General features: G+C 46.0%; 14 protein-coding genes across 14 annotated transcripts, besides 1 other annotated feature; 9 read left to right on the top strand and 5 right to left on the bottom strand.

Moving 5' to 3' along the window:
* Positions 1-74: 74 nt before the first annotated feature.
* TSTA_044210 (uncharacterized protein) lies at positions 75-1,822 on the bottom strand (the record flags this gene model as incomplete). The annotated part of the gene is made up of 5 exons (XM_002484862.1): positions 75-283; positions 368-1,083; positions 1,145-1,401; positions 1,452-1,592; positions 1,646-1,822. The coding sequence occupies 5 exons, from the start codon at positions 1,820-1,822 to the stop codon at positions 75-77; spliced, it is 1,500 nt and encodes a 499-aa protein (XP_002484907.1).
* Positions 1,823-2,176: 354 nt separating this feature from the next.
* TSTA_044200 (fumarylacetoacetate hydrolase, putative) lies at positions 2,177-3,266 on the top strand (the record flags this gene model as incomplete). Its single annotated transcript, XM_002484861.1, has 4 exons — positions 2,177-2,453; positions 2,510-2,646; positions 2,720-3,089; positions 3,160-3,266. The coding sequence occupies 4 exons, from the start codon at positions 2,177-2,179 to the stop codon at positions 3,264-3,266; spliced, it is 891 nt and encodes a 296-aa protein (XP_002484906.1).
* Positions 3,267-4,027: 761 nt separating this feature from the next.
* TSTA_044190 (uncharacterized protein) lies at positions 4,028-5,773 on the top strand (the record flags this gene model as incomplete). Its single annotated transcript, XM_002484860.1, has 3 exons — positions 4,028-4,265; positions 4,316-5,203; positions 5,278-5,773. Exons 1-3 carry the CDS (start codon positions 4,057-4,059, stop codon positions 5,771-5,773), a joined length of 1,593 nt encoding a protein of 530 aa, XP_002484905.1. The 5' UTR covers positions 4,028-4,056.
* Positions 5,774-5,803: 30 nt separating this feature from the next.
* Positions 5,804-8,065, bottom strand: TSTA_044180 (uncharacterized protein; the record flags this gene model as incomplete). Its single annotated transcript, XM_002484859.1, has 7 exons — positions 5,804-6,710; positions 6,786-6,959; positions 7,010-7,078; positions 7,148-7,288; positions 7,362-7,590; positions 7,648-7,773; positions 7,855-8,065. The coding sequence occupies 7 exons, from the start codon at positions 8,063-8,065 to the stop codon at positions 5,804-5,806; spliced, it is 1,857 nt and encodes a 618-aa protein (XP_002484904.1).
* Positions 8,066-8,600: 535 nt separating this feature from the next.
* On the top strand, positions 8,601-9,701 carry TSTA_044170 (uncharacterized protein; the record flags this gene model as incomplete). The annotated part of the gene is made up of 2 exons (XM_002484858.1): positions 8,601-9,075; positions 9,133-9,701. 2 exons carry the CDS (start codon positions 8,601-8,603, stop codon positions 9,699-9,701), a joined length of 1,044 nt encoding a protein of 347 aa, XP_002484903.1.
* A 222-nt stretch (positions 9,702-9,923) lies between these two features.
* TSTA_044160 (pogo transposable element, putative) lies at positions 9,924-11,595 on the top strand (the record flags this gene model as incomplete). Its single annotated transcript, XM_002484857.1, has 2 exons — positions 9,924-10,027; positions 10,077-11,595. The coding sequence occupies 2 exons, from the start codon at positions 9,924-9,926 to the stop codon at positions 11,593-11,595; spliced, it is 1,623 nt and encodes a 540-aa protein (XP_002484902.1).
* Positions 10,027-11,460: a mobile genetic element.
* Positions 11,596-11,800: 205 nt separating the features above from the next.
* Positions 11,801-13,475, top strand: TSTA_044150 (uncharacterized protein). The gene is made up of 2 exons (XM_002484856.1): positions 11,801-12,024; positions 12,076-13,475. Exons 1-2 carry the CDS (start codon positions 12,011-12,013, stop codon positions 13,073-13,075), a joined length of 1,014 nt encoding a protein of 337 aa, XP_002484901.1. The 5' UTR covers positions 11,801-12,010; the 3' UTR covers positions 13,076-13,475.
* On the bottom strand, positions 13,434-14,314 carry TSTA_044140 (calmodulin; the record flags this gene model as incomplete). The annotated part of the gene is made up of 6 exons (XM_002484855.1): positions 13,434-13,475; positions 13,536-13,748; positions 13,812-13,937; positions 14,018-14,033; positions 14,101-14,157; positions 14,207-14,314. The coding sequence occupies 6 exons, from the start codon at positions 14,312-14,314 to the stop codon at positions 13,441-13,443; spliced, it is 555 nt and encodes a 184-aa protein (XP_002484900.1). The 3' UTR covers positions 13,434-13,440.
* Positions 14,315-14,957: 643 nt separating this feature from the next.
* On the top strand, positions 14,958-16,783 carry TSTA_044130 (SNARE complex subunit (Tlg2), putative). Its single transcript, XM_002484854.1, has 4 exons — positions 14,958-15,192; positions 15,259-15,794; positions 15,856-16,217; positions 16,289-16,783. The coding sequence occupies exons 1-4, from the start codon at positions 15,170-15,172 to the stop codon at positions 16,610-16,612; spliced, it is 1,245 nt and encodes a 414-aa protein (XP_002484899.1). The 5' UTR covers positions 14,958-15,169; the 3' UTR covers positions 16,613-16,783.
* Positions 16,784-16,936: 153 nt separating this feature from the next.
* TSTA_044120 (DUF618 domain protein) lies at positions 16,937-18,273 on the bottom strand (the record flags this gene model as incomplete). The annotated part of the gene is made up of 5 exons (XM_002484853.1): positions 16,937-17,658; positions 17,709-17,850; positions 17,904-17,962; positions 18,014-18,105; positions 18,185-18,273. The coding sequence occupies 5 exons, from the start codon at positions 18,271-18,273 to the stop codon at positions 16,937-16,939; spliced, it is 1,104 nt and encodes a 367-aa protein (XP_002484898.1).
* Positions 18,274-18,636: 363 nt separating this feature from the next.
* TSTA_044110 (clathrin light chain) lies at positions 18,637-20,011 on the top strand. The gene is made up of 4 exons (XM_002484852.1): positions 18,637-18,787; positions 18,837-19,063; positions 19,123-19,223; positions 19,289-20,011. The coding sequence occupies exons 1-4, from the start codon at positions 18,748-18,750 to the stop codon at positions 19,638-19,640; spliced, it is 720 nt and encodes a 239-aa protein (XP_002484897.1). The 5' UTR covers positions 18,637-18,747; the 3' UTR covers positions 19,641-20,011.
* Positions 20,012-20,061: 50 nt separating this feature from the next.
* Positions 20,062-21,957, bottom strand: TSTA_044100 (Hsp90 co-chaperone Cdc37). Its single transcript, XM_002484851.1, has 2 exons — positions 20,751-21,957; positions 20,062-20,696 (listed from the first exon to the last, which is right to left on the bottom strand). The coding sequence occupies exons 1-2, from the start codon at positions 21,728-21,730 to the stop codon at positions 20,192-20,194; spliced, it is 1,485 nt and encodes a 494-aa protein (XP_002484896.1). The 5' UTR covers positions 21,731-21,957; the 3' UTR covers positions 20,062-20,191.
* Positions 21,958-22,223: 266 nt separating this feature from the next.
* On the top strand, positions 22,224-24,934 carry TSTA_044090 (ABC multidrug transporter Mdr2). Its single transcript, XM_002484850.1, has 2 exons — positions 22,224-23,493; positions 23,546-24,934. The coding sequence occupies exons 1-2, from the start codon at positions 22,285-22,287 to the stop codon at positions 24,686-24,688; spliced, it is 2,352 nt and encodes a 783-aa protein (XP_002484895.1). The 5' UTR covers positions 22,224-22,284; the 3' UTR covers positions 24,689-24,934.
* Positions 24,935-25,192: 258 nt separating this feature from the next.
* On the top strand, positions 25,193-26,850 carry TSTA_044080 (Nucleoside transporter family; the record flags this gene model as incomplete). Its single annotated transcript, XM_002484849.1, has 2 exons — positions 25,193-25,416; positions 25,507-26,850. 2 exons carry the CDS (start codon positions 25,193-25,195, stop codon positions 26,720-26,722), a joined length of 1,440 nt encoding a protein of 479 aa, XP_002484894.1. The 3' UTR covers positions 26,723-26,850.
* Between the last annotated feature and the right edge of the window lie 174 nt (positions 26,851-27,024).

The raw sequence follows: 27,024 nt of genomic DNA, 5'->3' as shown, positions 1-27,024 counted from the left end.
TCTATTTGGGAGAAACAAATGAAAGTGAATACTCTGAAGGCTATCAACACTACCTTACTCATATGAGCACGCGATCATCTACGCCCATACACCCAATGCATCCAGATCAACGGCAAAACACTAGCGACCACCAAACCAACCAATAATCCCGCCGAGCCTTCGAATCCCAGGTTCTCAAACATTGGCGGGAACCAAAACGGACCTATGAAGCACCATGTCTGTCGAATAAAGCCCAATATAATCGAGATGGATGCGGCATGTTCGGTATGCATCTGGATTATATCTAGATCACGAGATCATTGTCAGCATTGTCATTTTTTTTTGATAGGGCATAGGGCTACTGCTGAGAGTCTGGGAAACCACTCACAGTTGATCAAAAAGCTCGTAACGATTTGATTCCCGAATGCCGCAATTCCGATACCAATAATCGGACCAACGTTATAATGCATGGGCTTTGTGTTTCCCAGCAAGATGCAGAAAATTACCAAGCCTGCAATCATGCAGCAGAATCCCAAGTAGCTGGAAAACAGATACTCAGTAGGATTAGCTGCTTTCTTTCTGCTATCCCCCTGCTGAAGCTGACGCTGTTGAACTCTTCGATGTAACCAGCTCAACACAACAGCGTTAAATACCTCTCCCACCATCGTTCCGACAATGATGCCTATAAACTGTAATCCGATTTGCTGAGCATTGAATCCGAACCGTATCGCGAATAGTTGAGGGATTTCAACGGTTAACATAGCCGCAGAAAGATTGAAGATTGATGTATGCGCATAGATTGGAATGAGAATGGTCATGTACTTGACCATTTTGAAAGGGTGGATGAATTCCGCGACTGTCATCGGGGTAGGATCGATGCGGTGGAAGGAAAAGTATTCTTGTTTTGTGGTAGGTTTCTTATCACTGCCAAAGGAGGAACCTGGCTGTCTGATGTAGCGAGTTTCCGGGCTGAAAATTGCATACAGGACGAATTCTACCCCGCTGGTGATGGCGGAAATCCAGTAAATCCATTCCCACCCTGCTCTTTGAGCGACGAACCCCATGACGAAGGGACCGAGGGGTGGGCCGAGGGTGACGATGGCACTGGTTATCGAAACAAACGTCAGCATGGTATATCCACTCTTTAATTTCTCTAAAACCATACGTCCAAATACTAATTTTAATGCCGCGTTCATGCTCATGATACATTTCTACCACGACTGGTGGACCGAGAGCAATCGGGGAGCTGAGAAAGACACTTCCGAGGATTCGACAGACCATCATTTCCGCGTAGTTGGAGCTTTTGGCACACCCAATGTTACAGACGGCCGTGAGCAAGGTGGAAGCAAGCCATACCGGTCGACGACCGAATCGATTCGACCATGGCACAAGAACAAAAGGGACGAGTCCGGTAAACAAAATCTATTCTTTGTTAGCACTTGGCTCCCCTGAATGGGCAGAAGAGAACGCACGTGGATAGAAGTCAAGTAGCTGATGCTTTGCACGGAAAGATTGAACATCTGAGCAAATGTCAGGTATACTGGGATGATACCAGCTCCGATAAAGTTAGTCATGAGAGCATGAAAGGAAATTAATGCCAGATTGACATCTTTCTGCAGAGCCTTGTTAACAAATTGAACGCCGTTCAAAGATCTCGGTGACTTACCTTCCATTGAGGCCAGTTACGAGGATCCAGAGGGTCTTCCGAGTCGCCGTTATCGAAAATCTCTCTCTTCTCCGGAGACTGAGCATCTTCGATATGATCACTATCCGTGGTCGAGAGAGCAGTTTTAATCCCGGCGTTGACCATTCCCTCGGTGGTTACGTGCTCGATTGCAGTCATGATGGATAATAAGGGGCCGAAGGACCGGCCTAAAATGAAAATCTGGGGAAAGGACTAGCGGGGAAAATCTGGAGATGGGGAAGCTGCATCATTCATCTATTTTTCTGGGGAAAATCCCTGTCTACAAATAGTAAATGATACCCCCCAGATGTACAAGGCTAGAATATACAGACGGAGTGGGAGATATGCCGCGATGGTATTGCGGCGCATCTACTTTCTCCGCTTTTGTTCCGCGGTACAATTGATGCGGAATTAGCTTTGAAGGATATAAGAAAAAAGGGAAGTAAGCCACCATAACTTAGATATAGAAAAACAAATGACCACTTTTCATTATTCTAGTTAATTTTGCTCAAAATGAAGGTTGTTTGGGAACGATTGATCAGATTCGTCGCCACTGATGGGCGAACCCTATATGGAGAGCCTATACTTCTTTCCCCAGACTTCGACCTGGGAACAACAACAGCTGAAATCAAACTACAAGCTAAAGTAATTGTTGGATCCGATATTTACGATGAAACGGGTGCCACAAGAATTACGGACGAAGTAGTCACTGTCCAGAAACTGCTAGGACCTCTGACCCAGGAAGATGTGCCCATCTTGCGTTGTGTCGGCTTGAACTACAAAACACATAGTAAGATATGGATTCTCTCTGCATTGAGTTCTAACGGCTCTAACCATACAGTAAAGTTCAAGAAACCGGCCGTTCACCTCCGCCCACACCATCGATCTTCTTCAAGCCAAACACAACAATTACAGACCATGATTGCAACGTGGTAATTCCCAAGATAGCACAAGATGAGCAAGCTGATTATGAGGGAGAACTAGTATGTCTTCTTTGACTTTTCATACCCTCGTTTACATCTTGGTTCACATTACTAAGAAAGAAAAAAAAACTAGTGTCTCGTCATCGGCAAAGACGCGAAAAACGTCACCAAAGAAGTAGCCCTCGACTATGTCGCCGCACTCACAGTCGGAAACGACATCTCCAGCCGCAAACTTCAAATAGACAGGACCATTGCCGGGCCAGTGCCTCAGTGGGGATTTTCTAAAGGGTTCGACACATTTGCACCTCTTGGACCATGCTTGGTTCGCCGGGACGTAGTTGGGGACGAAACACAGCTCCGTCTGCAGACAATTATTGATGGTGAAGTTCGTCAAGATACACTTATCTCGGACTTACTGTTTGGCTGTGCTGAGTTAGTTTCGTATCTTTCGACTGGAACAACACTCCAGAAGGGGAGTGTCATTATGACTGGAACACCTGGCGGTGAGTTTCCTTGATGCTGATGCTTTTGTCAAAGATGAATTAGGGCTAACGTTAGAACGGGATAATCCAGGTGTTGGAAATGGTCTGAAGCCTCCCAAATTTCTTCGGCCCGGAAACCGAATGGAGGTTAGGGTCAGTAAGATTGGGACGTTAAGGAATGGCGTTGAGTTCGAATGATTCATGAATACTTATTACTGTCCCAGAAATGCCTATACCAAGCATTGTACTGTATAGTCAAAAACAGCCACAATCTTATGAAAGAATGGAAAGTGTAATCCGTAAACGAGGGTTCGCCACTTTGGCTGTCTTACTAACCACCGACTTCTGCTTTGGGAATTCAAATCCCGATATGTATGCGGAGAAGCGGGGTTCTCCCATATTTAATAGATACAGACTACATACATAGTCAAAATCCAGACTTTGTTCAGTCATCCTTCCGACTCTAGAACAACAATGTCTCGTTCTCGCCCTTCCCCAAGCTCAACAGCGAGCCCGGCCTGCGTCGACTCCAATGTGGTGGTGTGTAGTAATTGCAAGCGGTAAGAGTTATTCCACTTGTTTCAGAAATGTACGATAAGAGTAAGAGGAGGCTAATCTCTTATTCCAACTCACAGCCTAAAACGAAAGTGTACGTACCTTGACCCCTTTTATATGAAATTTTTAGATCTAATTCATCCAGGTGACCGCCAACTGCCCAGCTGCTCGAGATGCCAGTCGGCCGGTATAACCTGTCAATATGGACAAGAACGTAGACGTCCAGGTCCCCAAAAAGGAGCCGTTAATTCGCAGACTCGAGCTTTGATGGACAGAATCAGTATGTACGAAGCAGAACTGATAGAATATAGGCTAACTATTCCCAGGTCAACTCGAAGGGATGGTTCAAGCGCTGTCTAGAACACATACTGCAACAACATCATCAACTCCTGCGCTCTCCATGGACATCGATCAATCTTTATTATGGTCAACCATGGATATAACAACGCCATTGGAACCCTCAGACAGTTTTCCCATTAACTCGCCGCCGGAGAGCCATTCCTTTCTCTGCGAAAATGAGTTACTGTCATTACAAAGTACTGAGCTAAATACGTCAAGTCTCATTAATATGCCTCACGGCCAATTTAGCATTACAGACGGCTTACATCCCAGTGCATTGTTGCCAGAGACTCAACAACTTCTGTAAGTTCCCTCATCGTCTGATAACTCGTCTCGGCTAAACAAGAATTCAGTATTTCTTTATATTTTGATCATATACAACCTTCATTCCCTCTCTTCCGCAAGCCAGTATTCTACGCAGATCTCATCGCAAATAATATCCCGGACATGCTTCTAGCAGCAATGTTCGCTGTCTCATCGCGCTTTCTTCCCTCACGGCAAGTTTGCAAGTTGTTCGGCGACAACTCCCAACCATGGGACGATTTTTCTCGCATTGCACAACAAGCATACCAGGATGAAATCCTGAAAAATGACCCCGTGCCGTTAACAGTCGTCAAGGTGGCTTGTCTGCTTGCTTTATACGAAAGTACGAAAGCCCCTAGTCGACAAGGGTGGCTTCTCGTCAATAACGCCGTGCGTCTAGCGCTTATGGCTCAGCTCCATCAAATTGATACTAGAGATTTTCCGGTTACGGTATCTGCAGCTGAGAAGGAAGAATGGAGGTTTGTATGGTGGACTGTTTGGAGGCTCGATTGTACTTTGAATGTTACCGCGTGTGCACCTTTCGGAATCGACGAGCAGATGATCGGGACAGCACTTGTATCCACCACAGTCGAGGATTTTACATGCAATATCGTCCAAACCACCACCTTCCCGTCAATTCCAGAGATGGACCCCGTCAAGTTCTGGACTTCACCTGGAGGTCCTCAAGTTTGTGATGCAGGCGATGGATTTAACATCCATCTCTTCGCAACGTCGCTGCTACGGGCGGTTTCGGAATGCCAGCAACGTTTAAATATTAAACCCACGGTCGAAGATATCAAACGTGTTGCAGCACTTGTCGATATCCTTGCTTCTTTACATCTCATTCTACCGGACTGGTTTTTTGAGCCTTCCCGGCGAGATACGGAGAGTGTTTATTGTCATCGGATTAGACTGGAAATTATCATAATGCTGAATACGTACGTCTTTCCTCTCTTCTCCCAATAATGGTTTCTCAGGAAGGCCACAGCTCTAACCCTTATTTATTTGGCAGAGCCCGCCTCATAGTCCATGAACCACTCCGGCAGCTAATTCAAGCAATGGATCTATCCCCGAACCAAAACTCGCACACTGTCTCACTAGAAAGTTGGTGCGACAGTATAAGTTTCGCCGAGGCAATCGCTCGGGTTCTCGATAGCTGGCCATCAGCCTACTTTGCCATCTCAGACCCGATTATAACATGTGCTATTTGGCATGCGTATTGCGCCATGACGCTCTACAGCATGTCTGGGTTGGAATCATCAACATCAGATGCAAGGACACAGACCTCACTAGAGAGTCTGCGGATATCATTGGAGAGATTTACAACATATTGGCCTATTGCCAGGGTATTACAAGGCTCACTCCAAGAATTTCGAGCGTGGAGCTGGGCTACACTTGATGTTCGAAGAATTGTGCTACTGATTCATCATATCAGGACGGCATTGAGTCCGTTTGCGAGCGACCCGGGGAAGGTCGATGTGAAATTGATATGTGATTCTGTTCTTTGAAGCTAATATATCAAATGGTATTGATCAGACCTATGATGACATAAAATACTGCTTGACCCGCCCCAGATTCCTCCTCAAACTATCCAGATCACCTGCAATGGAATGAATAAAGAAATCCGGACGTAGAATGACGAATCTCGCTGAGAAAGGTAGATTGTTGTGAATCGCACTTTTGTTGTATCCCAGAATTGGCTGGATACCCTTCGCCTCAAGTTCATTCGTGGAACAGGGACGCCAGATCTGATCATTCTTTCCTGAGACTGGCACTCCATGTTTCGAGATATCCAAATATGTGATATTTTCCTCTCCCAAAACTTCCACTGGTATACCGGATATCCTCAAAACATCACCAAGTACTGACTTGGAAGGAATATCGACGGAAGTTCTCACCAATACGAGAATAGACAATCTCGACAAGTCTCTAAAGATAACCTCATCAGATAACTGTGGGGGAACAGCTGCATCAGTAGTATTTGCCAGCCAAGCCTGCCCAATCTTCCTCCCTCCTCCATTCTCCTCTAAGAAGAATCCATCAGGACAACTTTGCCCATTATAAGCCAACTTATCCCTAAACGTCATTTGTGTCCTCCACTTCGCAACCCCCGGAATCGCCCACAATACACGCATACAGAACCTGAAAAATAACCCAGACCAAAATGTACTTTGGTTCACAATACTACCATTCATTTTTGTTGCCAAGGTGGCTATTTCCCATGCATGACGGCGTTCCTGTGACCAACCTGTCAGAATCCTTTCTCTGACTGAGATCGGAGTATTTTGAAGTCGGCCTAGGATCGCGAGACGCCAGGATAATGCTTGGGCGTCTCGGATACCAGTTGCAATACCCTGTCCGCCGAAGGGAGGGAAAACATGTGCTGCATCGCCGATGAGCATCGTTGTGTTGTGGAACCAGCGGTTTACGACTTTTGTCGCGAAGCTTTTTTATACAATTCAGTCAGTTCTCCTGTTCACTTCCAGTTTTCTAAATATGATGCGAAGGGTCAGGACCTACCGGAACGGTCTGCATCGTAGCACTTTGATGCAGTCTCGTGGATAAGAAATGGTAGTTCCCCTAAACTTGTTGCTAAACTGTGAACCGGGTAGGACCATCCAGGGCAAGAAATGGTCCCAGAAATCTGAAACGCAGTCTTTTGGTTCCTCTTCCATGCCGATGGAGTATTCATGTCTAGCATCATTCGTTATCATTCTGCTTCCTCATCAGGGATGTGGACTAACCTCCAGAATCGTGTATGCTTCGGTCCAAACCGTCCACTAACCGCTGGTCGGACAGGATCGTTACAGAAGCTGTCAGATGTCAGTTACCGGATCATGGGGTATACATAGCAATATAGTTTGCGGAAAGAGCTGACGAACTGGAATCCCTTTGGCCAAAACGCCGCATGCACCTCCTCAGGCGTATATCCCAAGTCCCATAAGGGAAAATCCGGATGTGTCTCTGGTGTAGGCAAATCAACCTCAAGATTGATTGCGACCCATGTGCCGACGTAAGGCCATCTTCATACATCATGTGTTAGAATTACAGATAATTCCACACTCGAACTGAGAGTCTGGTGGCATAGGCACATACACAGCATCGACCTGCTTAATACCCTCAGGTTCAAGGAACTTCTTTCTAACCACACCACGCTTCCCATCGGCGCCAACGAGCCAAGATGTCCGGATCCATTTGCGGTCTCCTTCAGGTGTCAGGTATTCAATTTCCGTAACGTTGTCCTTTTCAACTCGGTTGAGAACTTCACATCCGATTCTCAAGCTGCAGGACGGGATTGTTCTAAGGAGGTTACGTATCTCTCGCTCTATCAATTTCTAGTCAGTCAATAAGCAACGAGAGCAAAACTTTGGGATTCACTAACCGTAATTAGGCTGGAACTGTGCAATATTTTGCGAAACAGATTGTCCGGCCCAATCTGGTAATATATTGAAAGCCATAAAAGGCTTTGTACGAAAGTTCCCTCGGTGGAAGTTTAGGGATCCAAGGTCTATCATTCCAATCCTGAATGTGAGATAAAGTATCGAATCGGGTATGATTCTTGTGTCTGCTCTATATGACAAGGACTTACCACTTCCAATTTTCTTCGTCAGTTCATCTCCAATCCCAACTTGGTACGAGATTCGTACGGCGTCTCCGTTCACCACGATTCCTCGCGGATCTTCACAAACTTCTAGTTCTTTCTCCAGAATGACTACCTTGACATTCATACGCCCAAGTAAAGCTCCAAGGACCAAGCCACTAGGGCCAGCGCCCACGATAACTACGCTGGTTTCCTCCATCTGCAATGATGTCTGTTAGTAATCAATGACCGTTGTCCGTAAAATCAATTCCGCTGGCTTAGAAATACATTTTCTGCTTTGATACCCAGTCAAGTCATATATCTATGTCACGCCTGATAATACTCAAATGAGCAGCGGAGCATCTGAGCAAAGTTTTCCCGCGGTACGTCTTCTCTGGGGTAATATTGAATTCGGAGACCTGCAGGCCATGTTGAATATGGACAACTTGATAATCATGTGATGACAAAACCCTAAAAATGCGGAGGCGGACGATCTAGTCGCGCCGCCCCCATACGAACCCCTCAAGTGCTCCAGGTCGAAACTATTCTAGCATTGGGCTAGCAGTAGCTTATCGGTGTTGGAAAGCTGTACTTGAGATCCGGTGACAGTGAATTATCAAGCTTAGCGGAATGCCTCCGTTTAAAGCCAGCTCAAGGCGGCCTTATGTATATCGCTCACCATCGTGGTAGACAAGCAGGCTTCATCAGCATCAGTAACTCAAACCAAACTTAAATACTGAATTCATTTTAACAAAATGCCAAAAGGACGGATACCTCCAGTGTCTAACTTCCCCGACAAAATCCAGTTGGATCGCCTAACACATGTCTCATTCGCCCATCCTGACTTGGAAGCCTTCGATGGCTTTGCGCATGCCTTCGGGTTCGAACTAGCGCATCGCACCAGTACAGGTATCTATTATCGTGGCTGGGGAAGAGATGCATATGCTTACGTCGCGCGTAAACAAGATGAGAAGAAGTTTCTCGGAGCCACATTTGTTGCAAGCTCAGAGTCGGACTTTCAGAAATGCACAGAGTTACCTACTGCGTCCGCAGTGTGGGATAACGTTGGCGCTCCAGGAGGTGGGAAGATGGTTAGTCTTTCTTCTCCTTCTGGGGGGGTGATGCATGTTCTCTGGGGTCAGGAGGATCGTCCTATTCCGGAGAAGGCAGTTTCTGCGACAGAAGTACATAAAGGGGGGTATAATACTTCGCTAAAGAAGGAGCGAAAGGGTCAGTATTTGTCCTCACCTAGACAATATGCGTACAGACGGCTAATGATAAGAATAGGAGAATACCAACGCTTCAAGCTGGGTCCCGCAATGGTTCACAAACTAGGGCACTATGGCTACCTCACGACAATGTTCGACGAAGACATTGAGTTCTACACGAAGAACTTCAACTTTGTTCCCTCAGACATCCTTTACGAAGAATCCGGATCCGAAGGGCAGGACTCACAAATCGACACCCTCACATTCATGCACTTAGACAAAGGAAAAGAGTATGTAGACCACCACACTCTGTTCCTCGCTCGCGTACAAGATCCCAATCCAGAGCTCAAGGAAACCCGCCACCGTCTTCATCACTGCTCATTTGAGGTCGAGGATTTCGATACCCAGTTACTTGGTCACGAGTATCTCCTCCAAAAGGGATATACTCCTCTTTGGGGTGTTGGACGACATATCCTTGGGTCACAGATCTTCGATTACTGGAAAGATCCAAGCGGGTTTACAATCGAGCATTATGCCGATGGGGATGTAGTGAATGTTGATAATGGCACTGGGAGAGAGAAGAGTGAGGGTGCCGCGTCGATGTATATCTGGGGACCGGTCAGGCCAGAGGAGGGTGTTGCTAGTTAGTTATCCATCATATATTTCCCGGATACACTTCTGTATAGTCGAAATTCTTTATCGTGATGATTCTCCAGATATGTCTGTTGTTGCAGGAGTATGACTGCTCGCTGCTAAAAGAACTTGTTAACTAACTAACGTAATTCACCACCGAAGCGGCACCACTACCGAGCCGGCATTTTTTCCCGAGCGCGTACACGATATTGATTTTATATTATTCAACACGTCAATATGCCACCAATTCGCAATAAAAACCGGAAAAATTTAGATGAGCAAGAGGGACGAATCTTATTAGCAATTTCCGATTTACAGAATGGCCGAATTCAACGTGTAGCGTCAAGCTGCAAGGATTTACGAGATCCCCCGGACAACTTTACAAGATAGACTCAATGGTATTCAACAAAGATCTCTCGTACGCGCCAACAGCCATAAATTGACTCAATATGAAGAGGAATCGCTTGTCAAATGGGTGCTTGATTTAGATCGACGTGGATTACCCCCCCGGCATTCTCTTGTACGAGAAATGGCTAATTATATACTTTCACAACATGGCAAACCACAAGTTGGAAAAAATTGGATAACTAAACTGATTAAACGCCGTCCAGAGATCGATTCCAAATTCGCAAGGAAATACAACTACGAACGTGCTAAATGCGAAGATCCAAAGATAATACAAGAACATTTTGATCGCGTACAAGCTGCTATATCTGAGTACGGCATCTTACCGGAAGATATATTCAACTTTGATGAGACTGGCTTTGCTATGGGACTCTGTGCAACTGCAAAGGTTATTACTGGAAGCGATCGATATGCTCAGCCGAAGCTTTTACAGCCTGGAAATCGAGAATGGGTGACTGCAATTGAGGCAACAAATTCAACTGGATGGGCTGTGCCTTCGTACGTGATTTTCAAAGCAAAGAAAAACGTACGAGAAGGCTGGTTTGATGATCTTCCAGATGATTGGCGAATCAATATTAGCGATAATGGCTGGACTACAGATCAGATAGGATTAGAATGGCTTAAAACCCATTTTATTCCCTATATTAATGGTCGTACGGTTGGAAAATATCGAATGTTGATTCTTGATGGCCATGGAAGCCATTTGACACCAGAATTTGACCATATATGTACTGAGAATAATATTATTCCAGTCTGTATGCCACCTCATTCTTCGCATCTCTTACAGCCTCTTGATGTTGGCTGTTTTGCTGTTTTAAAGCGACATTATGGGCAGCTTGTTGAGCAACGAATGAGGCTTGGTTTCAATCATATTGATAAAATGGACTTCTTAACAGCATTTCCACAGGCTCGTACAGTGGCATATAAAGCTCAAACTATTCGGAATAGCTTCGCAGCCACTGGATTAGTGCCTTTCAATCCAGATCGAGTTATACAACAGCTTAATATTCGATTGAAGACACCAACCCCCCCTCCAAGTCGATCAAGCAATACGGCATCATCCTGCTTACAAACACCTCAAAATATACGCCAATTTATACGCCAGTCGACTACAATCAATAAACGTATAAATGAGCGTACAGAAAGCAACCAAAATCAAGAAATCAATCAGGCAGTTGTACGGTTGTCAAAAGCCTACGAAATGATAGCGAATGATGTTTTACTCGTACGGAAAGAGAACTACGATTTACGAGCTGCACATGAGAAAGAGAAGCAAAAGCGCCAAAAATCTAAAAAGCAAATATCTATTGAGCAAGGGGTTACTAAAGAAGAAGTGCAAGCGCTCGTACAAGGTCAGGTTGAGGCATCCCATGCTGTTACTACTACTCCGGCTGAGCCGGAGCTCCCAGCTTCTCAAGCAGTCGTACGCCGCCAATATCGCTGCAGTGGTTGTAACGTTATGGGGCATAGAATTAACCAATGCCCTAGTCGTATTAGTAGTTAGATTTTTGTATATAATTTGTATGTGGCTTTGAAAATTGGGATTTGAAATCAATATCGCGTACGCGCTCGGGAAAAAATGCCGGCTCGGTAGTGGTGCCGCTTCGGTGGTGAATTACGTTAGTTATGTTGATCCCTGCTTAGTAATCACCACCCCCATAGTTAACTAACTTATGGTCCCCACTTTTCTATCAACACTTTGGATCTTTGATGATGTTCTAAGTTCCTGAAACAACAAATATGAATATTGATCGATCATAAATAGCACTGTGGCGCTATTGATCCTTTCAACTTAAGAAGCTAAAACTCTCTTCGGTCTGACTGATAATACATATTGGCCTAACAAGCTCGCCACCAACGCGAATACATATCCTCTAATAATCCATCATAATTGATTCCAATCTGATTAAATCTACACGATGCCACATACAGGGTAAGCCTTCATCTACAGTTCCCATCATAAGACTAAATCTAACGTTTGCAGAGTCTTCTTCATCCCCTCCAGTCCCAACGCACCTAACATCGTGGGTCTTCTCACAGAGCGTCTTCGATCTGTCTACAGCGACGAAGCCATCCCCATCGGACGCTGGGTTCTAGAACACAAATTAATGCGCGACACACCATCATGTCTACCAGCGTCAGCGCATGCACCCAATCCAGCCCCCAAACCACGCTATGTGCAATTCTTATCAATGACGAATTACCCAAAAGTAGGGTTCATATATGCCTCTGAAAATGTTGACGGTGAAAACCCAAAGACAAAAACAACGACAGAGTCGGGTATGATCATGTCTACTGTTCCAAATGCTTCTTCAACGGAGATATTTCGCCATTTTGTGCGCTGCTGTGAACCGATTTGGTGTCATCGACATTCAGTCTCGGTCACGGGGGCAGTTTATGAAGTTGGGGATTTTCGAGTTCGACTAGGTGAAGTGCGGCAGATGCAGCCGCATGCGAGGCCTAGGGGCACTATTATGGAGATTGAATGGAAGGGGCCGTCGATGATTGCGGCTGCTTTGTCTACTTCATTTTTGGATCATGATGGCAGTCAAATCGGCAACGAGATGGATATAGATGGTGGGATTGATTCGGATATGGAAACACCCTACATCCCCACCGAGGCTCAAATACAGCTCGAATACGAACAAGTATCACATTTAATCAAGGAATTCTGGACATGCATCTACAATTCCAACGACAGCAATAACAATAAACAACTCTCTGCTGCCGCCGTCCAAGAAGCTATTCTCATCCCCGATGTAGGCCGAGAAGTGAAACAAAAGATAGCGCAGCGTCGACAGCCCGGCTGGCAAGAACGAGAGAAAAGACGACGAAAGAAGAGACGTGAAGCTATTGCATTGGATAGGAGCTGGGGTGGGTTTTCTGAAAAACAACAACAACAGCAAGACGAGGAGGAAGAGGATATAGAGGGAGATGTTGATCTGGCAAGGCAGTATATGGAGCTTTTTCGATTCAATCGGTAGCCTCTCTCCAGAGAAAAGATCTTTGTTAAATTTCAACAAGAAGCAAGAAATAATACGAGCCACAAGGATCAAGTCCTAAAGCACACGACGAGCACATCGTCTAGAAAATGTAAGATTAACTTGGAAGAAGAAAGAAGATTCCCAAATTGTGTATGATATCAATGAAGAAAATCCCGTTCACATTTCACGGTAAATGTAACCACCCAGCAACACGAATTTTGCTCCCATTCAATTTCAACTTCGCCTGTCTGTCCACAGAAGAAATCAAGAAAGCCCGCTTATATACGTCCAAGATAAACGAGGAAAGAAACGAATCACAACGACCGGGCAACCTCGCACAACACAAAATCAGCAGAAAAAGACGCTTATTTCTGCATCATGAGCTGTACGAACTCGTTGTCTAGAACGCAATCGCCGATTAGTAGAATTCTTCCACATTGTGTATAGTATAGTAACTCACAGTCAATCCTTCCATCGCCATCCTGATCAGCTTCACGGATCATCTCATCGACCTCATCATCAGTCAATTTCTCGCCAATCGAAGTCATGACGTGGCGCAATTCAGCCGCAGATATGAATCCATTGTTGTCGCGATCAAAGACCTTGAAAGCCTCACGGATCTCTTCCTCGGAGTCGGTATCCTTCATTTTGCGGGCCATCATTGTCAAAAATTCTAGCCAGCATCAGTAAGTCACCTATCCACACTGGATTGTAAGGGGTAGTAGAGTCGTCATACCAGGGAAATCGATTGTGCCGTTGTTGTCAGCGTCAACTTCGTTGATCATGTCCTGCAATTCGGATTCGGAGGGGTTCTGGCCGAGCGAACGCATGACGGTGCCCAGTTCCTTGGTGGTAATTTGGCCTGATCAATATTGTCAATGTCCGTCCGTAGATCATACTAATATACCCTATCGTTGGTGCTGCGTGTTTGGGTGAACTCACCATCGCCATCCTTGTCCTATTGATCGAAACGGTTAGTTAGATAACCACACCATTACCAAACAATCACTGCAGGCAGAACTTACAAAAAGGGAGAAAGCTTCCTTGTACTCAGAGACTTGCTCTTCAGTCAAAGAGTCAGCCTACAGCCCGAAAAAGTCCAAGTTAGTAAATTATTCGATTTTATGTCACGATCTTCACGTCTTGGGCTGCCCCGCAGTGTGGGGGATACACAAGGCGGCTGCGACGATAGAGCTGGTTAAGGGGGTAAATAGTTTGTCTTGGTGAGCGACATACCATGGTGAGAGTGTGTGTAGAGGAAAGCGCAAAGAAATGAGTGTAAAGTAGACTGGTGAGACGGGCGTTGGATGTAGAAGTAGTTGAAGACTTGGTGTCGTTGTAGCAGTTTATTTCGGAGTTGTTTAGGAGAAAGAGAAGAGGAGAGCGGAGATGGGTTAGTCCAGGCCTGAAGAGGTTTAGGCTTGTGAATATAAAGAAAGTTGATTCGTTGACCGCCTATACTCATTTCTCGTGTGAATAGTGAACACATACGATCTGTAGTATATCCTTATTGCTGTGTGTAGGGCAAATTTAATCATTTTATGTGATTTAACCAAGAATTTCGAGTTTGTTATAGTGCTAGTATGGCTGTCGATTTCAGGCGCTGCATGTACCATCCGACATGAACCGTACGGGGCCTTGAGTCGACTACTGCTGTAATAATATAACGAATATCCTCATGTAGTATGTATGGTGCATAGCACCATACGAGGCGCACCTAGTGATTATAGATCATCCAGGCTTCGAATAATAAGAAATAAAGAATCTAGTGATTGATAATTGGCGTGGTAGGAAGATCAAAAGTAGAAGCCTTAGGCGGATGCCGCTATACCCTGAACGGAATGACAGCATCCAGTTGCTCGGGAATGTGACGGAGGATCTCAACGATAACAGATTCAAGTCGGTTGAGTCGATAAATAACACGATCAACGCCCTGCGCTTTATTAGGAGAACTGTGACCGTCCGATAGTCCATCCCTGAATGTCCATACGACGTCATTGAATCCCGCATCAGCAACATTCATACATCTATTTGATTATGATAAAGCACAACAAACACCGAGATAATTGAGCTTGACAAGCTAGATCTGCCACAATGTGGCGTGATCGGACAAACCTGTTAGTATTGCATATCAAATTCCAGATTCTGATTGACCCGTCAAGCTGATTTGAGTGTTTGTACAGCTACATCTCCTACCGTCAATCATTCGCCCATCATCCAACCAAGAAGCCACGCTACTTCGGCCCATCCCAAGGCTTCTCCGATACCACATTACTATCCGAGGAGAGAAGAGGTCTCATCGCCGGAGCGGCCGACGGACTAGAAGACGACGGCGATGCAGTTATTGAAATGGACCTATTGCCCCCTCGATGGGTAGACGTACAAGAAGAAGTAACCGAGACATTGGCCGATATTGCACAGAAATCCGCACGACTCGATAAACTACACCAGAAACATATACTACCTAGTTTTGGGGATGAAGGCGCGCGAAAGGAAGAAGAAACGATTATTGAGCAATATACGCAGGAGATCACGAGGGGATTCCATAGTTGTCAAAAGGCGATTCAGCGGATTGATGCGCTAGTGCGCGAGCAGAAGCAGCTTGGTTCCGTGACGAAAGGGGATGAGACGATGGCGAAGAATATTCAAATTTCGCTTGCAGCGAGGGTTCAGGAGGCTAGTGCGCGGTTTAGGAAGAAACAGAGCACGTATTTGAGAAGTACAATTTCCAGTCTTCCTTTTCTGAAGCTTACTGAGTACCAATGCTGACTTGTTAACAGAACTACGAGAACTAGAAGGCATGGTCTCCCCGTTTGAGCGAGTCTCAACACCAATTCAATCCCAATACTCCGACCCCTCACTTATGGAATCCGACGCCGACAAATCTTTCTCCCAGTCAACTCTACAACAAACTTCCCAAAAACAACAGCAACAGCTCACCGTCAGCGGCGCAAATGATGTTGCAATCGCTCAACGGGAGCGCGAAATCAACGATATCGCAAAAGGTATCATTGAATTATCCGATATATTCCGTGAATTGCAAACCATGATTATCGATCAGGGCACTATGCTAGACCGCATTGATTATAATGTTGAGCGCATGGCTACGGATGTTAAACAAGCTGATACGGAGCTTAAAGTGGTGCGCCCAAGACTCTTATACCTCTCTCCAAATACAAATTCCTGGTTTAAAAGACTAATATGTTGAAATAGGCAAGCAACTATCAACGCAAAACAACAAAACGCAAAATAATCCTCCTCCTCATCCTGATCATGATCGGGATGATCGTCCTCCTCGCCCTAAAACCGAAACGACATAATAATAATAGTAATATTCCCGACACAACCACCCCTCCTCAAGAGGACGTCCAAAACGATCAACAAATACCACCGCGGTTATCGCGTAGAATAGCCCGATCTCTGGAAGACGGCGCTGATGATGATATCTTTGGTGCCAGGCACCTGTATTGGCAAAGGGATAATAGGAATAATTATCATGAGTTTGATTCGTTGTTTTCGTCTGGGTTGTTGATTTAAATCAGACTTGTTTTTGGTCTGTTGTCTATATTTTGAGGTGTGTTCATAGTGTTCATCGTGGAATATGATGATGACTCGACATCGGTGATCAGCGCCGTTCTCCATTGAAGCGTTTTTGTTGGTTGATAGTATTGTTTCTTTTTTGGATTGTACCATATTGACTAAAGTCGGTTACTATGCCTATATTAAACCCCATAGAAGACATTCAAGTCCGCTTCATTTTGTGCTTCAAGTACATAGTCAACTAACTACTTTGCTTGAGATGGACCCAACATATGGGCAATCCATTCATGTTTGATAGTGATTCCTATTTTCTTTTTCTAATCAATTGAGCCCATTCCTAGACTGGTCATTAGCTTCATCGAGCGATAGACTAGACCCATGCATATCCACAGACCAATCCATCTGATGATCGTCCGATAACGTGAAAGGATGCGGCTGAGGCTGTTGTGTATCGCCGTTATTCTCATTTCCTTGTCGTGTGGGTGATCCAGTAGGGGTCAGTGACTCTACAGGCGGTGGTGTTAGGGCTTCAACGGTGGGCCGAGCTGGCTCATGTTCTGGACCGCCTGCATTGTCAGCCGGCGTCGAAGACTCCTCCGCAGAAAGACCGCGCATAATCGCCTCCTCGACTTCGCGTTTTCTCATTTCGGTTTCGGCCTTTCTTTCACCCATTTGAGTCAAAAGAGCGGTCTCCCTGGAAAGGGCAGTACGATTGCTTTCAAGCATCTTTTCAAGACCTTCCATGAGCGCTTGACGTGATTTAATAATCTCGGACACTGAACTTTCGGCATTTGCCAATGACTTGAGCAATTGGCTCAAACGGGCCGCATGCACCGGGGCTGGAGGCGTTGGCGCGCTAGGATCGTTCATTTTGTCAAACTCGGCGTTGGCTGTATTAACCGCCGTACCGGATGCCACAGAACCCTTCGAAACATTGACCTGAAGTTGTACAAGAGGCTGCAACTCGGGTGGTACAGAGCCTGAACTGAAAAGCGACCCACCGAGTAGGGGCTTTTTCCCGGAAGAGCGGTTTTTGTCCAATTCTATATTTATGAGCTTTTGAAAGAAAGGAAAAGGGACAACGATGACGAACCATTGACACGAGCTTCTACAGCTTCTTGAATCGGCAATTCGAATACACCACGTTGTCTCCAAACTTCAACGACTCGACGAAGCTTCTGTTGAATGTCGTTGGATGCGCCTTTGTATGCAATTGCTGTGGCTTCCGCGATGACCTATTCTTGTTAGCTTTATAATGGCTCCGTTCGCACTTGATAACTTGACATACCGGTGAAAAAGCAATTATAAAATCGTCTTTCCGTCTCGCTTTAGACTGTTGCGCAACTTCTGTGAGATTATTAGCGTTCTGTTGCGAGTCAGACCTCGCGGATGTCATACCATTGGCAAGGTAGATGAGATTGAGCTTCTTATTTGCAGGGGAGTCTCGAAGTTTCTGTAACCAGAGCTGCACAGTACGATCTGCATGGCGTCTGCAATGTGCAACAAAGGTATTGATTAGAAAACGCAAGTCACAAGAGCGATAGCTATGGCAGTACTTGCCTATGAAACATAACCCATTGCGCGACAGTCACGATACCCTCCTGGGTTTCGTTGAGCGCAGACAGTTTTGCTTTGACAGAGTCGTCGTTGTAAGCCATATTTTGCAGTAGGAATTCTCAAAATTGGCAAATTATGATCCACCAAACACCGATGATGGAAAATCACGAGTACAGCGAGGATAAGTTGAAGGGCTCTTGGTCCTTGATAGATATCGTGTGAGAGCAGTGAGCTGAGAGAAGAGTGAAAGTAATAGAAGGAAAGCAAGTTCAAGAATCAATGTGCAGCAAAAAGAACAGAAACTAGAATTAGTTTGAAGTTATCCAAGACAACATTTGAAGCTCAAACAAGCTGCATCATCCGAAACGATAAACAGAGCTCCGCAAAGGCGGTGGCAGAACCCGACCTCCCGACAAACAGGCTGGTAAATAAGGAAGTTGCCAACTGGAGGTCAAAGACGTTTTACTCCAACAACATCACTTCTGATTAATTCCAAGCTGATAACAATTTGAGGTCTCCTGTCTTATTTCTCTACATTTCCGAATATCTGAATATACGCATTTAATCATTTCAAAATGGCGGACCGATTTCCCTCACTGGAAGACTTCAACGAGGGTGCGTATTCCGCCCATGGGCCACAACACGCCATCTAACAGCTCACCAGGTCAAACCGAAGTTGTCAGCAATGATGTTGCCGACACCGATGACTTTCTTGCTCGTGAACGCGCTGCGCTAGGTGACGATGCTGCGCAATTTGCTACACCGAACGATCAGGTCGCAACCGTAGATGACGATCTACTGGGAGGTGACGAAGTTGTCCAACAACAAGGTGATTCGGCAGAGATTTCTGGTTTCGAATCATCTTTTCCTGCGATTGATACACAGAATGAGGTAAACATTTTTCTGTGTTATGTCCCAAAATTGTGACGCCCTGACATGACTATGTACAGGCCGTTGCGCCCGGCGGAACTATCACTGGTACCGGCTCTCCCTTTCCATCGACAGGGTATTCCAACTATGCTCAACCAGAAGAAGAACCAGAGGCTGTTCGGTTAGACTTCCTCTCCAAAATCAATTTCTTAACTTGTTCTAACGCACCTACCCCTTTCGTTATAGGGAATGGCGAGCGCGCAGAGATGCCGATCTGGCCCGCCGAGCCGAAACCTCCGCAGAGAAGAAAGCAGCCACTATCAAGAAGGCACAAGAAGATATTGATGACTTTTATGTATCGTACGGAAACCGCGCCGATAAGGCTCGCGCCCAAACCCGCAAGGAAGCCGAAGAATTCCTCGCAAACAGAGAAGACACATCTGCAGGCGGAACCAGCTGGGAGCGTATCGCAAAACTTGTTGACATATCTGGCAAGGGTGTCAAGGGCGGTGCTAGTGGTTCTGGCAAGGAGCGTTTCCGTGAACTTCTACTTGACTTGCGAAAAGACGCCAATGCCCCCGGTGCATCCGGAGTGTAAGGAGCAAGTACATTACGAACAATCAATAAATAGATAAAAAGAATGCGGGTTTGGTGGGTATGTCTTTCAGGATTTACTTGTACCTGAGTGCGAAGTTGAGGCCGTGCAACGCGCCGGTTTTCTGTGTCAGATTTGAAGGAGAGTAATGCTCTCCTCATCCAGAACCTCACTGGACTATCGCCTCCAGTGCGACAGTGTCTACTCAAGGATCAGTCATTCTTTCCCTTGCAGTTCTTGCCCATGTATTCGACCATCGAGCCTCACGATCATATCTCTTGTTTTGTGCCTATAAATGTATCTGCGGTCTTGCTCTTTATCTTCCACTTCTTCATGGGATTAATAGGTAATGCAATGGAGTTATTCTTTTCTGGAGACACTGTAAGCAAATCTCAGGCGGTATTAAGTATACGTTTGACATCTAAGACAAAACTTGTAGACTCATTCCATGACAAGGATTAATAAATACATAGAACTAAGTAGAATATGCAACCCGAAGCATGAATATGAACCAACAAGATAGTCCTAGAGCATCACCTCCACAGCCAACCTGTCTAGTCTAGCTGATCCTCAACCGGCTCACCCATCTCCTCAACCTCTTGCTTCCTCTCCTTCTTTCCCTCAGCCTCAATCTCCTCAAGCTTCTTCCTACCTTCTTCCGTAGTTGCATCTACAATCCCCTCTTCAAGACTTAACATGCCGCCATGACCTAGCTTCTCAACAATTTCCTCGGCTTCCTCAACACTCATCTTACCAAGAACCCTGTTGACTTCATCCAGGGATGCTGACTCCAGGGCTCGCTGTAGATTCGGAGGGAATGACTCGAAAATCTTGCGGGCTTCGATTTCTTCCGGATTGGAGCTGTCGGCTGGAGGGATGCTAATGTTTATCTGAGTGTTAGGGTCGACTGCATGTAGTTGGATCTGTTCGACGCCAGCAGGATCGTTTTCGGGGCTTTTGTTTTTGGCCAATTCCGCAGCACGGGTTTTGATCTTGTTGTAAGTCTCGTTTACGTCGTTTCTAAACAGTGTGGCGGCTTGGTGATCTTTTGTAGTGATCCTGTAGAGGTTGTTAGATGTGCACGATTATGAGGGCTGGGGTAAGTAAACTTGCCTCTTGAAGAAAAGAGAAATACCATCCCGGCCTAATGAACGGCAATACTGCAATAATAGACCGTGGTGTACACATATACGTGCATAGTCCGACTTCCCCTCCATTTGATTATTGAAAGCTTCAACCAACAAACCATCCGTCTCGCGCTCCGCGACGATCTCAGGATTCGCCGAAATGAACTGAAGCATTGCCTTGTAATCCGTCATGGGTATCTTGGCAAATTTCTTAGCCAAATCACTGACTTTGATGTCTGCTTCTTCGTCATCGTCATCCTCTGCATCAGATTCTGCACCTGATGACAGTGTCCCGTCTACTTTGCCAATTGAGGGTGAGTTGAGAAGCTCGACTTTCGTTTCGGTAGCAGGGGTTTTTCCTTTTGCCTTTGAGTCTGATTTGGCAATGTATGAGCTATCGAATCCCGTGTGTATACTGTCGCTAGTAATCTTGCTTTTTTCTTCCTTTTCAAGCTCCGCCAGTTTCTTGAGCAATTCCTGCTGAAGGCCTAGAACTTTGTCTTTGTGTCCTTGAACTCCCGTAATATACGCCCGAAACGTGTTCTCTGCTTTGGACTCTGTAACTTCCTTTTTCACCTGATCAACGAGCGAGCTCATCATCTGCGAGTACTTGGGCTGCTCCTTCTCGTGAGTGTAGACACCAGCGGGTGGTGCGGGAGGCTGATCCTTAGCAGGGTCACCAGCAGACTCGATCAGTGACTGGAAAACCAGCTCTTCTGGATTCCGACTCGAGTCCTCATGCTCACGAAGTGCCCCAAGAAGTTTGTCAATTCGTTCGAGAAGACCATCGTTGATGATTCGTTCATACTTCAGCGTTTCAATTTCGTGGCGCCGCTGCATTCGCTGTTGATGAATTTGGTTCTGCTTTGCGCGGATGAATGAGCGTTTGTCCACATTGGGGTGGACTTCAATGTCCGAATCGTCGGACAGCTCCAACGCATCCCATTTACTGTAATCAAGCACCATGGCGAGTTGGTTGGCAAGCTATTCGTGTTTATTTAGGCCTCTCCAAGCTCCGTTGGCAGAGGGGTAGTATCAGAAGTGGGGTGAACGAGTTGTGATTGGATGACAGCAGTCAATTTTGTGCGCAATATCCGTGAAAGTCGTATCTCTGTGTAATCGTGGAAATGATCTCTAAGATATAGTCACTAAACCTGAGTAACTGCAGGGTGGAATAGACACCAAGTCTCCATGAGGTTCTATGACCTTCATCACCAGACGCGACTATCTTGGAAGGCGGTGGCAGAATGTCAATCGGAGAAACCGGCAAGGCTCCGACAGCCGGCCAATTACGAAAATCCGCTTCGGAATCGACGTAACTCGTTGTTTTGCTTCTCTTCCAACAATTCTACCACGTTGACATCGGAGCTCTATAGCGATATCTTGTCTTCGTGCTTCGAGGTCCTGCACAACAACAAAGTGATCATGGCAATGTTGCAACAGTGATAACTTTTCGTGATATGGAAATATAGATATCTCGTCCGAAATCGGTCACTCGGCGCAACACTCAGCCTTTAGCCATGCGCAGCTCAAAGCTGCTGGCTGCCTTCGGTTCCAAGGCTGAGACAGGGCCTGTATGTTCAATTGTCGCAGGATCATATCGCACGATACAGACTACTCCGAGTCAGGCTTTCACTAAGATTCGAAATGTGCATCAATTGAGATCCTTTGCTTCTAAATCAGTTTCCGATGCGTCTCTCTTCCGTCATAGTTCAAGAGCGAGTACTGCTCCAATATACCAACCACGTACGAGATCTTCGATATTGTTCCAAGTTCGATGCTTGTCCGTATCGCAGAGATTAAATAACGCGCCGCCGCCAGCGACTCAGACTGATCAAAAGGAAACCCGCAACGTCGCCCCGGTCAACCAGAACAAAGATGAGGGATTTGAGCTTTCCGAGAAGGCAGCTCAGGCGGCACAAATCAATTTGACAGCTAAGTTGGGAAGCCATGGAAAAGACAAAGGGAAGAAACCTGCTTTTAACGAGATATGGCGGCTTTTGAAGATTGCGCGACCTGAAGCCAAGTCGCTTGGTCTCGCTTTTTTTTTCCTTCTGATTTCCTCTGGTATTACTATGTCTATTCCGTTCTCGATTGGCAAGATCATGGACTTGGCCACGAAAGGCGATGAGGGAGAAGGTCTTTTTGGGATGAGCATGCCCATGTTCTACGCTGCACTCGCTGGAATCATCTGCCTCGGAGCTGCCGCTAATTACGGTCGAATCATTATTCTTCGTATTGTTGGTGAGCGTGTCGTGGCGAGACAACGCTCAAAATTGTTCCGACGGACGTTTGTGCAAGATGCCGAATTCTTTGACGCTAACAGAGTCGGAGATTTAATCTCAAGATTAAGCTCTGACACTCTGATTGTCGGCAAATCTATCACTCAGAACCTTTCGGATGGTCTTCGATCTATTGTGAGCTGCACTGCCGGTTTTGGAGCGATGGCCTACGTCAGTTTAAAGCTGTCGAGTGTGCTCGCTCTTCTCCTTCCTCCTATTGGTGTGGCAGCTTTCTTCTATGGTCGTACTATCCGCAACCTAAGCCGCAAGATTCAAAAGAACTTAGGTACCTTGACCAAAATCGCCGAGGAACGGCTCGGAAACGTGAAGACGAGTCAAGCTTTCGCGGCTGAAATCTCAGAAGTCGGTCGATACAACCACCAAGTTAAGAAAATATTCGAATTAGGTCGGAAAGAGTCACTTATCAGTGCTACCTTTTTCAGTTCGGTAAATTATGGTCAAAGCTCCGTTTATATCAGCACTTGCTAACGTTTAATAGACCGGTCTCATGGGTAATATGACAATTCTCATCCTCTTGTATGTGGGTGGCGGCCTAGTCCAATCTGGTGGGATTACCCTCGGAGAGCTTACTTCCTTCCTCATGTATACTGTCTACGCTGGCTCAAGTCTTTTTGGGCTTTCGAACTTCTACTCTGAAATTATGAAGGGTGTTGGCGCAGCTAGCAGATTATTTGAGCTCCAAGACCGGGAACCTAAAATATCTCCTACAAAAGGAGATCCAGTACAAAGTGCCCGAGGGCCTATTCGCTTTGAAAACGTCACGTTCAGCTATCCGACCCGACCTGCAGTGACCATTTTCAAGGACCTCGATTTTGAAATTCCGCAAGGCTCTAATGTTGCCATTGTTGGACCCTCCGGCGGTGGTAAATCGACAATCGCATCCCTTCTACTCCGCTTTTACAATCCTGTTTCAGGTCGCATACTTATCAACGGAAAAGACATCACAACAATGAACGCCAAGGCTCTACGCCGCAAGATTGGACTAGTATCTCAAGAACCTGTGCTCTTCTCCGGTACCATAGCAGAGAACATTGCATATGGTGTGCCAGGAGCCACCAAGGCTGAGATTGTGGCTGCTGCAAGACAGGCCAATTGTCAATTCATCAGTGATTTCCCAGCTGGGCTCGAAACGAACGTTGGACCACGTGGTGCTCAATTATCAGGCGGACAAAAACAGCGTATTGCGATTGCCAGAGCTCTTATCAAAAACCCAGACATACTCATCCTTGACGAAGCAACATCAGCACTTGACGCCGAGTCTGAGACTCTAGTCAATAGTGCTCTTGCTGCCCTCTTACGGGGGAACAATACGACTATCAGTATTGCCCACCGACTCTCAACCATCAAACGCTCCGATACGATTATTGTGCTAGGCAACGACGGCCGTGTAGCCGAGATTGGGTCATACAAAGACCTTAGCAGCCGTCCAGGCGGTGCATTCACCAAACTCATGGAATGGCAAATGACCGGTGGAGATGTGGCACCTCCACCAAATAGTCCGAAGAACATATCCTTCGAGGAACAAATGGAGGAACTGGAACGTGAAGAACAGGAAGACGAGGGCGACGTCGATAACGATGATGTTGAGAATGATGAAGATGAGAAACGTCCCCCGCGATGAGGGGGTCGTGACGTCTAATGATCCACGTTTCACCCTTTCTTGTGCCGATTATAGACAGTTTGACCTATTATCTTCAGATTTTTCGTACCGACAATATCGAACATCCCTACTCCCATGTCATTCATATTTCTATTCTCCGATACCCTTTTTCTGGGAAGCTCTTTCCCTCATATCTTTCTTGTTATTATTATGTTCTTGTAAAATTAGACCTCCCATTTGATATATATTATCACTTGTGGCATACTTCCTAGACGTGTTATAGAGCCTACTGCCAAAATAAATAGACGGCCATCCTTTCAGTTCAAGATGTAGTTTCGATCTGGTGATCTGATAAACCGGCAGAATGAGAATTGATAGGCGGGCGGTGTACGATAACTACGATAACCCAGTCACTTGAGCATCCATAATAATACCACGAACCTAATTCTACCACTTTCTCAGAAATGGCCTTACTCTGAAATTTATTGATTTAGATTGTGTGCAACTACTTTCAATAAGTGAAACATGAGCAGAAGCCTTTTATCGAGGGTGTTCCCCTCTACAATCAGCCCAGAATACGAACCTGTCGAAAACGATGAATTACTCGGAAACGCAGGAGATGGGACGAGACATACGCCGAACGCGACCGTTTCCGGGGAGGAAGAGGAGGTACACGCCTTGAAGAAGCCGTTCTCGTGGCATGATTATACGGTGTTCCTGCTTCTGGGCGTGGCGATGTTATGGGCATGGTATGGCCATTTCCCAACCTCTCTGTCGACGTTGTTGAAGATGTAGATCTGATGAAATGAAATAAGTTTGGCTGACGATATTGTGTATAGGAACATGTTCCTCGCCGCCGCACCCTATTTCCATCGTCGATTCCAACAAAGTCCATGGGCCGTAGAGCATTACGAGTCATCCATCGTATCAGTCTCAACCGTGACGAACTTACTATGCGTCTTGGTCCTCGCAAAACTGCAACGAAATGCATCCTATCCTATACGAATTGCAGTATCACTTGTGATTTTGACAGCTGTCTTTGCGTTGCAAGCCACGTCCACGGCATTTTTCCGTACCATTTCCATAGGGATGTATTTCATTTTCGTGATGACGATGGTCCTAGGAGCAAGTTTTGCCGTGGGTATGAACCAGAATGGCGTCTTTGCATATGTCTCTGGATTTGGACGTCCGGAATATACTCAAGCTATCATGGCTGGGCAGGGGATTGCTGGAGTGCTTCCTTGCATTGTCCAGATTATTACAAACGCAGCTGAATCTCGAAGGGACGACGAGAATGACGATGATGACTATTACAAGCCAGCACTGACATATTTTCTATTCGCTGTTGTCGTCACTTTGGTGGCCTTTTTTGCCTTTCTTGGGCTTATGAACCGGACTGCCGGATCACGGTGGTTCGCCAGGGAATTACGAGCTATCAAGAACGCACCCGCAGTGTCAAACAGCACTGAGTCCCAGACCTCCGCCCCGGCTCACAAAACTGTTGGGCTCTGGAGACTTTTTCTCAGACTGAAATGGCTGGCTCTCGCAGTATTTCTCTGCTTCACAGTAACCATGGTCTACCCCGTCTTCACTGTCAAAATCCAATCAGTCCACGACCCAGCAACACGATCCCGCATCTTCGAGCCTGAACTCTTTGTGCCTCTAGCCTTCCTATTCTGGAATCTGGGCGATTTGATCGGGCGCATGTCCCCCATCATACCAGCTCTAGCTCGATCAGCTAACTATCCTCGTGCACTATTCGCTTTCTCTGTATTGCGTCTAGTCTTCATCCCCATGTACCTCGCCTGCAATATTCAGAGCAGTACCAACTCGACAAATAGTAGCGCTATTATCAGTAGCGATTTCTTCTATTTGTTTGTCGTGCAACTCGGCTTCGGTTTGACGAATGGGTTTTTGGGCAGTGTGTGTATGATGGGTACTAGCCAGTATGTTACAGCTGATGAGCGTGAGGCAGCTGGTGGTTTTATGAGCATGATGCTTGTCGCTGGATTGGCGGCTGGGAGTTTGACGAGCTTTTTGTTTACAGGGGCGTAGTTCAAGCTCATCGTTTATATATTGCATATCACCGTTCATTTCTTGCATGGAGTTATTTTTATTTGACATTGGGGTTTACAGCGCATATCTATAGATACATATGAAAGTGTCCTTTTCACGTTCCTTTCAAATACTCTCTCTTCCCGGGGTAACTGAGCTTCTTCTTACTCTCGAATCAGAGCATAGATACTCTCCCACTGCGGATCACCACGACATTCAACACACATCTCTCCAATCCAAGCATCCAGATTATCTACCTCCTTTCCTAAAACACAGCTCATTGTCCTCTTCAACACTTCCCG

Source organism: Talaromyces stipitatus, genomic scaffold (assembly GCF_000003125.1).
Source record: "Talaromyces stipitatus ATCC 10500 scf_1105507295515 genomic scaffold, whole genome shotgun sequence".
Classification (NCBI taxonomy): Eukaryota; Fungi; Ascomycota; class Eurotiomycetes; order Eurotiales; family Trichocomaceae; genus Talaromyces; species Talaromyces stipitatus.
Note: the sequence above shows the minus strand (reverse complement) of the source record. Positions and strands in the feature narration are given on the sequence as shown.

Bases quoted from the DNA above. Each gene is read 5' to 3' on its own strand.
- TSTA_044130 (XM_002484854.1), top strand. From the start codon at position 15,170: ATGTGGCGTGATCGGACAAACCT. The intron at 15,193-15,258 runs GTTAGTATTGCA...GTGTTTGTACAG, and splicing joins TGGCGTGATCGGACAAACCT to CTACATCTCCTACCGTCAAT. The intron at 16,218-16,288 runs GTGCGCCCAAGA...ATGTTGAAATAG, and splicing joins CTGATACGGAGCTTAAAGTG to GCAAGCAACTATCAACGCAA.
- TSTA_044110 (XM_002484852.1), top strand. From the start codon at position 18,748: ATGGCGGACCGATTTCCCTCACTGGAAGACTTCAACGAGG. The intron at 19,064-19,122 runs GTAAACATTTTT...GACTATGTACAG, and splicing joins CGATTGATACACAGAATGAG to GCCGTTGCGCCCGGCGGAAC. The intron at 19,224-19,288 runs GTTAGACTTCCT...CTTTCGTTATAG, and splicing joins GAAGAACCAGAGGCTGTTCG to GGAATGGCGAGCGCGCAGAG.
- TSTA_044100 (XM_002484851.1), bottom strand. From the start codon at position 21,730: ATGGTGCTTGATTACAGTAAATGGGATGCGTTGGAGCTGTCCGACGAT. The intron at 20,697-20,750 runs GCAAGTTTACTT...CAACCTCTACAG, and splicing joins ATTTCTCTTTTCTTCAAGAG to GATCACTACAAAAGATCACC.
- TSTA_044090 (XM_002484850.1), top strand. From the start codon at position 22,285: ATGCGCAGCTCAAAGCTGCTGGCTGCCTTCGGTTCCAAGGCTGAGACA. The intron at 23,494-23,545 runs GTAAATTATGGT...AACGTTTAATAG, and splicing joins GTGCTACCTTTTTCAGTTCG to ACCGGTCTCATGGGTAATAT.